Raw genomic sequence first — 12,526 nt, 5'->3', positions numbered from 1 at the left:
CATTTACACCATGGAATACTATGCAGCTGTAAAAAAGAAGGATCTCTTATCCTTTGAGACAGCATGGAGGGACCTGGAGAGTACTATGCTAAGAGAAATAAGCCAGTCAGAGAAAGTCAAGTATCACATGATCTCACTCATATGTGGAATCTAATGAACAAGATAAACGAATGAACAAAATAGATCCAGAGACATAGAAGCATGGAACAGATTGAAGAATCTCAGAGGGAAGGCAGGGGTGGGTGGTGGGGTGGGGAGAGATTAACCGAAGAACTTATATGCATAGATGCATAACCCATGGACACAGACAATAGTGTGGTGAAGGCAGGGAGGGGACAGGGTGGAGGGGGTCAATGCGGGAAAAAGGGGGACAACTATACTAAAATTTATAAAGATAAATTTAAAAAAGATAATGTCCAAAGATTAATTAATAAATAGAGGTGAAAACGTAATCTAGGATTATTGAGGGAAATGCTAGAAGTGGTTCAAAGAGGTTCCCTCTGAAGAATGGTTGCAAAGAGGGAAGAGAATCTTTACTATTTGATCTGCTGTGTGTACATGTATTCCTTTAATAAAAATAAATGAAAAATATTGAAAGATAGTATACACCTAGACCCAGGCCAGAGCAGCCCCTGCCCTGAGCCCCACGTTTTAGGGCGCTTTTAATCCTTCTTTTGACATGTGAAGGCATCCATGGGACCAAGGGGATAGGTCCACCCTGATCTGTGTTCACCCCCATCTAGACTAGTCTCTGGGGACCTGGGACCCCAGCATTTCTTGCCCAAATGGCCCCCGAGCCCACTTCCAGAGGCAGTGTGGGCCTCTTCCCGGGATCTGTCCTCTAAGGGTGGACGGTGCTCCCTGTGCACACATCGCCAGACCCCAGGCGTGGCTGTCTGAAGGGTGCGTGGCTGCACTGAAACATATGAGTTAGAAAGTTCACCTGGCTGAGCACGAGGGGAGAGGAGGGCGCTCGAGCCGGGGGCGGGAGCCAGCGTTTCCCACGCTCTCTAGTGTGGGACTCTGAGCCGTCTGGGAATTCTAAATCCAGATCTAGCCTTCGAGAATATAAAGGCACATGTGTCAATGCAAAAGGAAAGACTATATCTTTATCCTATGTTATTTGACAGTTTGTTCATTTTAAGTATTTAACGAGTATGTGGGCCTTCATTTGTGCTCTTGTCATAGCTCTGCAAACCTGTTGAAACCTTCCTGGTAACCTTTGTTTCTGCCTTATCGTTTAAAAAAACACAAAACAACACAACAGGAGATTTGGTTTTAAAGCCCTCTGAACCTGTCTGTGCTTTCCTCCCAGAGTCTGAGACTGCTGTGAACTTCCCATAAGCCACGGTAGCTCAGGGACAATTCAGCTGTGGAAAAACCCCGCCAAGCAGTTGCTCCAGAGAACCCGAAGGTCAGCGAGGAGATGGCCTGGCCCGGTTATGTGAGCCGCAGCTCCTCTAACCTTTCAGGCCGAGCATGTTGCTGTCCTAACTCTGCTCAGGATGAACCTAACTGCTCTTGTATGTAACTTCCAGATGACTTACCTTGTTCTACACAAACAAAGCTATGTTCACGCCACTGAAGGCTTGTATTTTCAAACTGGCCTAAGGCTGTATTTTCGTAAGAGAGTTTGAATTTGAAATGACTCTAATTCTCTCTTTTCTTCCCTTCTCTCCATTTTCCCTGAAGAGGGGGGTACGTAGACATTTGTTCCCAGAAAATAAGTTATTGTCAATTTCTTTTGTCCTGGAAAGAAAGAAAGCTTTTTATAGGGAAGAAAGCAGGCTCGGGACTTTGATTGTTCATCTCGATTCTCAGAGGGTCTCATCATGCACTCTTAAGCAAATTCTGTAGATCTTATTTTTTTTTAAGCAATAATTGCGCCTCCAATAAATCTCATTGGCTGCAACACCGCCACTGCGCCAGCTCGTAGCTCTTTCTTAACCTCTAGCTACACAGAGCTGACCCTTCTCTCCCTCTGCCCAAAGGAAGTGGCTATCTGCACCCACTGAATAAGGATAGAAAAGTACAGAACGTCATGTGAATATGTTTTATTCATGAGAAACAGTATGAAAGCTGAGTACAGTGAAGAAAGAACGATTGGTCACAGAGAGTACTTTTCTCCAGCCACACCCACGTACTGACAACAATCTCGGCCAGTTGTGTTTTCTCTGATTACAAAGAGGTAAAAGACAAAAAGCTCTGGCTGCACCCGAGTCCCACTTCACATAAAAGGGACATTTTTGGAGGCAAGACTCATAGGGAAGCAAGACTGCAGGGCAGCCCCAAAGACAAGGTCCCTTCCTGTCCTAAAATTCTGGGATCTTAAGTCTTCGGAGTGTTTGGGAGTAGGGATGCTCAGTGAAACAGGAGAACTTTTCTATGTTCGCGTCAAAATTCTGGCCTAGCCCAGTCAGTTTCAGGTTGAATTTGATACTTTATCTTAATCTGGGCTTACGTCAGTTGTGGCTTTACAGTATTACAAGTGTAGAATTTTAAAAAATGTATTAGTTTTGCTGCATAAGTACAAGAGATAGGGAGCTAAGAAAAATGTGTGCTTGTCTAGTGCTGCTTTAAAGTGTTCTGAGTCTTAATTTCCCCCCCCCCAAATAAATATCAATATAACCTCCGCCTCCCCCTGCCCCCCAAAAAAGAGATAGGAATATATCTTTTACTGGAATTGAAAAAATGTGACAAACACTTTTTCCTTTTATTGGATCACTCAATTACCAGGATTAGCGAAAGAAATATAGATTTCCAAAACTAAAGACAATTGAAGGTAAGTCTTTCATTGTTATGCCAAGAACATATACCGAGGGCTATGAGGGGTCCGGCTGGTATCTCTCTCTTCCCAGACAGAAGGTGGAGTGGGATAAATAGGCTAAGCACTGACAGAAGTTTATGTCCACAGAAGGGAAAGGAAGAACGACACAGAAACAGAGGCAGCTCCATTCATTCCTGCCATACTGGTCATTCTGCCCTCTAGTGGGCGCCAGCCTATCACTACTCAATCTTAGAGCCCATACCTGGCTGGAGAGACTCACCTTTATCCTCTTTATTCCACGCTACATCCTTATAAAGTCCCTTATTGAATAAAATGTGAAGAGGTTCACTTTCTTCACACAAGCCCAGTAAGGGACAGAAGTGTTAAACGCATCTTGAAGTTTGGGAAAATATTTGTAGACTAGGGGCCCAGTGCACGAATTCGTGTACCTTGAAAGAAAGGAACTGTGGGTCTTGGTCCATCCTCCATGACCCCGCCAGGCCCCTCCCGCCAGGCCCCCAGGTCTCCTCTCTGTCGGCAGCCCCGCTCCCACTGCTGCCACTTCCACTGCCACCGCTCTCATGCGCTGCGCCAGCCCCACTTGCACCTGCTGACAGCGTGGAGCAACTGGGGCCGGCGCCAGCAGCTGGTGCGAGCGGGGCCAGCGCTGTCAGTGGGTGCGAGTGGCGGCTGCTGCCCCAATTGCTTCTCAGGAGCGGGGGGAGGTGGAGAAGCCCGCAGGGGCGATCGGGGCTGGCAGCCGCTGCTCGTGACTGCTAACAGTGCCAAGTGATCGGGACTGGCGCTGGGCACTGGTAGCGGGTGTGAGCAGCGGTGTCAGTTGTGGGTGCAAGTGGCGGCTCCAGCACTGGCAGTGGCTGTGAGCGAAGCCGTCACTGGCAGCGGGTGTGAGCGGTGGCTGCCAGCCCCGATCGCCCCTCAGGAGCCGGGGGACATAGAGAAGTCCTGAGGGGCGATCGGGGCCAGCAGCCACCGCTGTACCCGCTGATGGTGCCGAGTGATCATGGCTGTTGCTGGGCGCCAGCAGCAGGTGCGAGCGCGGGTCAGGATTGGCCGCATGGGAGCAAAAATTTTTCAGTAACCACCAGAGCTCTCCCCGATGACAGCGACCAGGGCCCCGCCTTGGTCTGGCGCCCTCGCTCACCTGCTCCACCATCCCACTGGGGCTGATGCCCAACATGTTCGGTGCTCTGCCACCTGCTGCCAACGCCCACCATGTTCTGCACGTGCTCCCTGGTGGTCAGCGCACATCATAGCAACCGATTGTTCAGTTGTTCTGCCATTTGGTCTATTTGCATATTAGGGATATACACACACACACTAGAGGCCTGGTGCACAAAATTTGTGCACTGGAGGGGGAGGTGCCTCAGCCCGACCTGTGTCCTCTTGCTGTCCAGGACCCCTCGCTCCTTACCGCCTGCCCGCTCACTGCTCCTTACTGCTTGGCTCACTGCTTCTTAGTGCTGCCGTGGAGGCAGGAGAGGCTCCCGCCACTGCCGCTGTGCTCATCAGCCGTGAGCCTGGCTTCTGGCTGAGCAGCGCTCCCCCTGTGGGAGCGTACTGACCACCAAGGGGCAGCTCCTGCGTTGAGCATCTGCCCCCTGGTGGTCAGTGTGCATCATAGTGACCGGTTGTTCTGCTGTAACGGTTGCTTTTAAAAAAATATTTTTATTGATTTTAGAGAGGAAGGGAGAGGGAGAGATAGAAACATCAATGATGAGAGAGAATCATTGATGGGCTGCCTCCTGCATGCCCCCTTCCTGGGATCAAGCCCACAACCCGAGCATGTGCCCTTGACTGGAATCAAATCCAGGACCCTCCAGTCTGCAGACTGACACTCTGTCCACTGAGCCAAACTAGCTAGGGCAAGGCTTTTATTATATAGATAGATTATGTATACAGGTCTTCCATCATCAGAATGAAATGAGGGAATTCCTGTGTGTTTCCTGATGATCCTTGTAGTAACTAAATCATTGCAAAAATAGCTCTTTCTGTGAAATTTTTATAAAAAAATAAAAGATATTGCAGTTGTTATTGCAAATGTCTTCATGAAAAGAATCTTTTCTTTGCTCCAATCTCCCATCTTGGTCCTAAGAATAAATACAAATGGATTTCCCTCATGAACAAAAACTAAGAATTTTTGCTATGATATGCAAGTACTCACCAATTATTTCCTTAATGAAAGATCACCGTTTTCCATTGTGATTCTTCATAAAGTCTCCTAAGGTACACATGTTAGTAAATTTTCACTCAAAACCCAACTTCCACAGATATATCCACATGACTAGTGTGGTTTGGCTGGCAACAAAGAACTTAAGGGATATCTTTGGTATCTGCTCTATCTCTCTGTCAACCTAAAATCTGGGAAGTTTGTAGGTTAGTTTTTAACAAAGAGGGTTTATAAGACAACAGGAAAATATTTTCACCTAAGTTTATATAGTTTTCTGATTTCATTTCTATAGATAGTATCATTAAGTGGATGTATATAAAAAGCTATGAATAAAAATTATTTCATACAGGTCTGTTTGAACTGCATCCATCATGGCCAAGGGTGAACCTGAGGAAGGGCGGTGAAGGGTTAAAGAAGACAAACAAGAGAAAACAGTTGGAACCAGGTGGATCACTGCCTGGATGAGGAAACAGTGACCCAACCTGTAAGCCAAAGCTTTATTTTATAGTCAGATCACACAAAGCAAAACAAGGGGAGTGGTCAACATGTTTACAATGTTCCTGTGAGTTTCAAATCTATTTCCTTACTCAAGTCTTGTTTTGGCAGCACTTGCTGCACCTCCCACAGCCCATTAGCTACCTAGGAACAAGGGGGGACTATAAGGTCAAGCTTAATTGTGCTAGGAGGGCTCTGCCCTCCAAGCTGGAACTTGTGTGTGGCTCTGCCACAGGTCAGTCTGAGGCTTGACCCTATAGCTGCTCCCTATATCTGTTATTTAACGGTTAGTATGCATTTCTCACAAAATCCTGGAGCAGAATCAAATGCCCTACTTCAATGTGGAGTGGGATCTCAGTTTGGAGAATAAAGAGGAAGACTCATTATATAGAGAGTATAAAAGCCACCAGCTTCCAAGCCCTGAATTGCTCCTGACCTCGTTTCTTCATTGCTATACCAAAGAGATATGCCAATATTTTTCATTGTGCTGATGGGTACAGTGGTAATGAATTAATGTTGGCAAGATCTTTTGAAATGACAGTGTAGAGTTTATTAAAGAAGCAAGAAACAGAAAACCAGAGAAAGTCCTCTCGATTGGCCAGATTTTGTAACGTTACATAACATGTTTTTTACACCCCAAAAATAGGGCAGACGACTTTAAAGTTGTTGTTTTTTTTAAGTCTTCCTGTTACTTTGACAATAGCAAAAAGCAGTCTGATTTAGCAATTACTAAAAACGTTTGAAGGGTCAAGCATCTGGGAGAATGGGAGTCAAATGATATAGCCCCTACTCCTTTGTTTTACTCTTTCATTCAGCAAGCATTTACTGAATGCACGGTGCGTGTGAGCAACGTTCTAGGCTGTGCGGGAGATGTAAAGATGTCTAAGAGGGCAACACCTTCCACTAATGAGTTTATAATTTATTAGAGATATATATATACACACACAAATATCTATAATACAGGACAATGTAATTTAGGCTATAAGAAAAGTGCAAAGTACAGTGTTTTCCTGGGCTGAATGGGATATTTTGTGGGGAGTTGGCCTCTGAGCTGGCCGTGGATAGAATGAGATCTTCCAGGGACAGGTGACTGCCTGAGTGAAAACATATCAAACCACCTTCTCTGTGAGGCTTTCTCTTTTCCTCTCCCCACTCCCTTTCTCTCCCTGCCCAGAGGTAGATTTGTGTGCTCCTTGTGCCTCGCTAAATACTGTAATCTGTACAGATTTTCATTTTGACAATTATATTCTAGTTGTTGTTTGCAAGTCTGTCTCTCCAGGAAACTATAAAGTCCTAAAGTCAGGAGCCATGTATTTTCACGTTTGTTTTCCTCACAGGTAATAGGGTTTCCGACATAGGAAACCTGCTCAATAAATACATGAGGGAGAAGGGAAATTAATTCAGGGATCAGTGAGTACTACCATTTGACTGGAATCAAAGATTCATGAAGGATAGCAGTGGGAATTAAAGCTACAAAAGTAAGTTGGAGAATAGGTCTGACACTATCAAGGGGAGTGTAAGGGGAGCCGTGGAAACTCGTCCACGCTGCTTGTGAGACTAAGTTGGCACAACCATTTTGGAGAACAGTTTATCAATGTCTAATAAAGTCAAAGATGCTCATATGTTATGATCCAGATATTCTAAATCTAGAGAAACTCTCATGTATACAAGGAGACAGATATAGAATATTCATAGCAAAAAGTTGGAACAAAATCAATGTCCATTAGCAGGAGAATGGAGAGATTACTATAGATATATTAATAATAATGAGGGGCAACCTGTGCTATTAGTTATATGTTTTCTATTAATATTATGTAATGAATAATAATAAATAACTATAGCTATATCGACATGGTGAATATTATAAATATAATATTGAGTGGAAAAGAAAAACCAAGGAGAATGCCTATGTTATAAAAATTAAAATTCTGTAAGATAGTATTATGTATTACTTAGGGATATATATCCTCCTATATAATAAAAGGGTAATATGCAAATTGACTGAACAGCAGAATGAGCAGTCGCTATGATGCACACTGACCATCAGGGGTCAGACACTCAACGCAGGAGCTTCCCCCTGGTGGTCAGTGTGCTCCCACAGGGGGAGCTCTGCTCAGCCAGAAGCTGGGCTGATGGCTGGCAAGTGCAATGGTGATGGCGGGAGCCTCTCCCACCTCCAGGACAGTGCTAAGGATGTCCAACTGCCATCAATCAGACATCCCCTGAGAGCTTCCAGACTGCAAAAGGGTGCAGGATGGGCTGAGGCCCGCCCCCCCACCAGTGCACAAATGTTGTGCACCGGGCCTCTAGTATCTGTACTAATAATAGAGGAATATGCAAATTGTCTGGGACACAGTAACAGTAACGACCAAACAGCAGGCTGCTTGGGGCAACAAGGCCAGCAGGGGGGTTAATGAGGGACGACCAAACGACTGGACAGCAGGCTGCATGGGGCGACCAGGCTGGCAGGGGGTTAGTGAGGGATGACCAAACGACTGAACAGCAGACAGTGTGGGGCGACCAGGCCAGAAGGGAGGGGGGAAGTTGGGGGCAACCAGGCTGGCAGGAGTTCAGTTGGGGGCGAATAGGCAAGCAGGGGAGGGCAGTTGGGGGCAATTGGGCTGGCAGGGGAGGGCAGTTAGGAGCAACCATGCCGGCAAGGGAGGGCAGTTAGGGACGACCAGGCTGGCAGGAGAGGGCAGTTGGGTGTGACCAAGCCTGTGGGGGAGGGCAGTTAGGGGCGACCAGGCCTTCAGGGGAGGGCAGTTGGGGGCGATCGGGCCGGCAGGGGAGGAAGGTTGGGGGAGATTGGGCTGGCAGGGGAGCAGTTAGGTGTCAATTAGGCTGGCAGGGGAGCAGTTAGGGGGCGATCAGGCAGGTAGGCAGGCGAGCGGTTAGGAGCCAGCAGTCCCAGATTGTGAGAGGGATGTTCGATCCCTCTGGGATCAGGCCTAAACCAGTAGTCGAACATCCCCCAAGGGGTCTCAGATTGGAGAGGGTGCAGGCCAGGCTGAGGGACACCCCCCACCCATGCACAAATTTCGTGCACTGGGCCTCTGGTATATACATATTATGCTTGGATAGAATGAATACCAAATCCAGAAGAGTAGGGAAAGAGATATGATCAGGGAAGCTTATATAAGGGCCTTGACTCAGTTGACCATGTTCAAGTTCTTAAATTTGATGCAGGGTAAATGGGTGCTTTATTGTGATATTTTTAATATAATCTATATATCTTAAATATTGCATGAAACATTTTTTAAGTTAGACCCATATTACAGCAGGGCTGGAATACCATGCTAGCAAGTTTAGATATTGTTTGGTGGTTAACAGAGAACTCGTTTGGCCCTTGAGCAGGTAAGAGATATCATCAAAGGTATGGTTCAAGTCAGCGTAGACTAGTGCTATACAAGATATTGGGCAAGCCCTAACCGGTTTGGCTCAGTGGATAGAGCGTCAGCCTGCGGACTGAAGGATTCCAGATTCGATTCCGGTCAAGGGCATGTACCTTGGTTGCGGGCACATCCCCAGTAGGGAGTGTGCAGGAGGCAGCTGAATCGATGTTTCTCTCCCATGGATGTTTCTAACTCTCTATACCTCTCCCTTTCTCTCTGTGAAAAATCAATAAAATATATTTAAAAAAAGATATTGGGCAAAATCACAAAGGTGTTAATTCTGTGTTACTAGATATAAGGTGGATCCCCTTTTTCTCACTTCTCTGAGCATACACTGTTCCCTTAAATCATTAATAACCCACTTTCTTTTCTTCTTTTAATCCTCACCGAGGATATTTTTCCATTGATTTTTAGAGAGAGTGGAAGAGAGAGGGAAAGACAGAGAAAAATATTGATGTGAGAGAAACACATCGATTGGTTGCCTCCTGCAAGTGCCCAAACCAGGGCCTGGGCCAGGTAGGAGCCTGCAACCGAGGTATGTGCCCTTCACCAGAATCAAACCTGGGACCCTTCAGTCCACAGGCTGATGCTCTATCCACTGAGCAAAACCAGCTAGGGCTGGTTTTGTTTTGTTTTTAAGTCTAAGTATTTTTAATTAGCTGGTTCCAGGTTCTTCTGTCAACTATTGATATTCTTTTCTGTTTCATCTGTCCTTATAAAATCCTCTGAACACTCACACTGTCCAATTTTTCTATTCTTACCTCCTGACCATTTATTATGTTATTACTATGTTGGAATATCTCATTTCCATCCTTTAAAGTTCTCCCAAATTCACCTTTGCTAAAAAGCTTTCTTTTATTAAATCAAAACCTTCAGTTAAAAATTTCCAAGATAAATGTGTTTGCAACACAGTCGAAAACAAAGAACAATATTTATCCTACAATAGTAGCTAATACTTATTAAGCACTTAGTATGTGCCAGACATGGTTCTAAACACTTTAGATGTAAAGTGTTTACATGTAAACACTCATTTAATCCTCATAACAAACCCAGGAGATGTGTGCTATTAACATCCTCATTTAACAGATAAACTGAAGCAAAGAGAAGTTAAAAAACTTGCTCAAAAATACTCTGCCAGAGTAAATGCTAGAGCTTGGAGTCAAACCCAGGCAGAGTTGCTCAAGAGCCCATACACTTTATCCCACCTCATCAAGCTGCTTCTCCAAAGTGAGAGGTAAATGTAGGCTGTCCTGTGGGTGAGAAGCTCTGGTCTCATTAAAAAGGGCAATTCTAGTAACTGTTGGAAAGTAGCGATTATCCCTTTCACTTCCTCAGATTTCTCTGACTTTCCAATGAGACTTTTGTCCTTTGAGGACAAGATCTATGTATAAGTTATCTTTGTATTTCCCATGCCTGGCATAATGTCAGGCCTATTGCAGGCATTTTATTAGTGTGGAGCAAATAAATCAATTCTATGCAATTAAGTAAACATAAGTAATAGTTATAATCCTGTTCTTCAGGAAATGCTATTTAGCTGAAGACACTTCAACTCTATCATTATCAGGATCAAATAACAGATTTGTAAAGTTAAGCTGATGAAACCACTTAGAAAACCAAGCAAAAGAAAAAGGTGTGGAAAAATAAAATAAAAAGGTTAAAAAACATAGAGGATCAATTCTGGAGATTAGAGAGAGTGAGAGAGAACAAAGAAAATGAAGGTGAAGAAAGTAATTAGTTCCCACCATCACCACCACCACCTGGAATTCTCAGAACAAGCATTTCTAGATTGAAAGAATCCAAATGACCTTAATACTGGATGAAAATGGATCCATACCAAGGCACATCACCAGGAAATTTTGGAAAACTGAGGACAAAGAGAATATCTTAAAAACAGTATTTTTAAAAATGAGACTAGTAGAAAATGGACTTCTTTTTTTTCTAATTAATCCTCACCCAAGGATAATTTTCCATTTATTTTTAGAGAGAGTGGAAAGGAGGGGGAGTGACAGAGAGAGAAACATTGATGTGAGACACATCGATTGGTTGCCTCCCACAAGCACTCCGACATGGGGATTGGGCCTGTAACCAAGGTATGTACCCTTGACCAGATTCAAACCCTTCAGTCCTCAGGCTGACAGTCTATCCACTGAGCCAAACTGGCTAGGGGGGAATGGATTTCTTTAAAATAAGGAGAACAAAGAAAGAGGAACACAAAGGACCCAGGAGTAGGGAATCCAACTTAGGAGGGTAGAAAAGAGCTTGTTTATTTATTTGTTGTTTTTTTAAAAGAGCATCTTTAGGATGATGTTGAAGAGAATTCCCAGGACAACAACTGGGCAGCAGGCTTAGCAACCATTCCAGGTTGGAGCAGGTGAGAAGGCTCCAGGAGAGATTTCTTTAAGAAGATGAAATTGATAGAATACCCAATGTGACCAAATGTATTGAAAAGAGATGCAGACAACTGGTTGATAATTACATAGAAAACTTAAAAAAAAAAAAAAAGACATATGAGATCCAGAGAAAACAAAAAGTTGTGTAAGAGAGAAATCACTTATCTATTACATGTCTATGTGTGAACAATATTTGCATAGTGATAGTAATATAAACACTGAATAGTGATATGACTAAAAATTACAACACAACTCTACTGAGAGGTCAGGGAGCGGGAAGCATGCACATGCCCGTGTGAATGAGTGAGTGTGTGGTGGTGGCGATGGTGGGAAAGGTGAAATGCTCATCGTCCATGGTGGGCAGTCAATAAGCATAAACATTTTTAAAATCAGTGAAGTAGCCATATGAGCATGTCATTTAGAGATACAGAGGTAAATGCCAAAAGAGTCAGCTAAAAAGAGTTGAAAATGGTTATTTCTGTCCGACCGGCATGGCTCAGTGGTTGAGCGTTGACCTATGAACCAGGAGGTCATGGTTTTGATTCCCAGTCAAGACATTTTACCCGGGTGGCCGCCCGGCTCATCCCTAGTGGGAGATGTGCAGGAGGCAGCCGATCAATGATTCTCTCATCATGAGGTTTTATCTCTCTCTTCTCTCTCTCTCTCTTTCTCTCTCCCCCCTCCCTTCCTCTCTGTAATCAATAAAAATATATAATTTTTTAAAAAAAGAAAATAATATCGCCCTAACCGGTTTGGCTCAGTGGATAGAGCATCGGCCTGCAGACTCAAGGGTCCCAGGTTCGATTCCAGTCAAGGGCATGTACCTTGGTTGCGGGCACATACCCAGTGGGGACTGTGCAGGAGGCAGCTGGTCGATGTTTCTCCCTCATCGATGTTTCTAACTCTCTATCCCTCTCCCTTCCTCTCTGTGAAAAAATCAATAAAACATATTTAAAAAAAAATAAAATGGTTACCTCTGAGGGGCAGAAAATAGTGACAAGAGGTGGATTGGGTACTGTTTTCAAAACAAGCCTGATAAAAATATTTGACTCTTTAAACTATGTACAAGTATAACTTAGGTATAAAATAAACACAAAATGCAAAGAAACTGTCAGAAACTTTTCAAGTAAACAGACCCCATTAGGACACCACTCCCACCCATCCAAAAATCAAAACCAGATTGTCTCTCCTAATGTAATTCCTTTTTCTTACATTCCACTTAATATCGTGATTCCTAATGCAACTTCTACTACTTCTTTCTCTAGGTTCTCCTACTTTAGAAGCAGGA

At 44.3% G+C, this 12,526-nt stretch overlaps 1 protein-coding gene across 1 annotated transcript in view; it reads right to left on the bottom strand.

Moving 5' to 3' along the window:
* The window catches only part of WNT8B (Wnt family member 8B), a 49,886-nt gene extending 45,918 nt beyond the window's left edge, over nucleotides 1–3,968 (bottom strand). The window contains exon 1 of the mRNA XM_023743242.1: nucleotides 3,933–3,968. Coding sequence (XP_023599010.1) covers nucleotides 3,933–3,968 — 36 coding nt within the window. The remainder of the gene's footprint in view (nucleotides 1–3,932) is intronic.
* Nucleotides 3,969–12,526: the final 8,558 nt, after the last annotated feature.

Source organism: Myotis lucifugus, unplaced genomic scaffold, assembly GCF_000147115.1.
Source record: "Myotis lucifugus unplaced genomic scaffold, Myoluc2.0 scaffold_381, whole genome shotgun sequence".
NCBI classification, from domain to species: domain Eukaryota; kingdom Metazoa; phylum Chordata; class Mammalia; order Chiroptera; family Vespertilionidae; genus Myotis; species Myotis lucifugus.
Note: the sequence above shows the minus strand (reverse complement) of the source record. Positions and strands in the feature narration are given on the sequence as shown.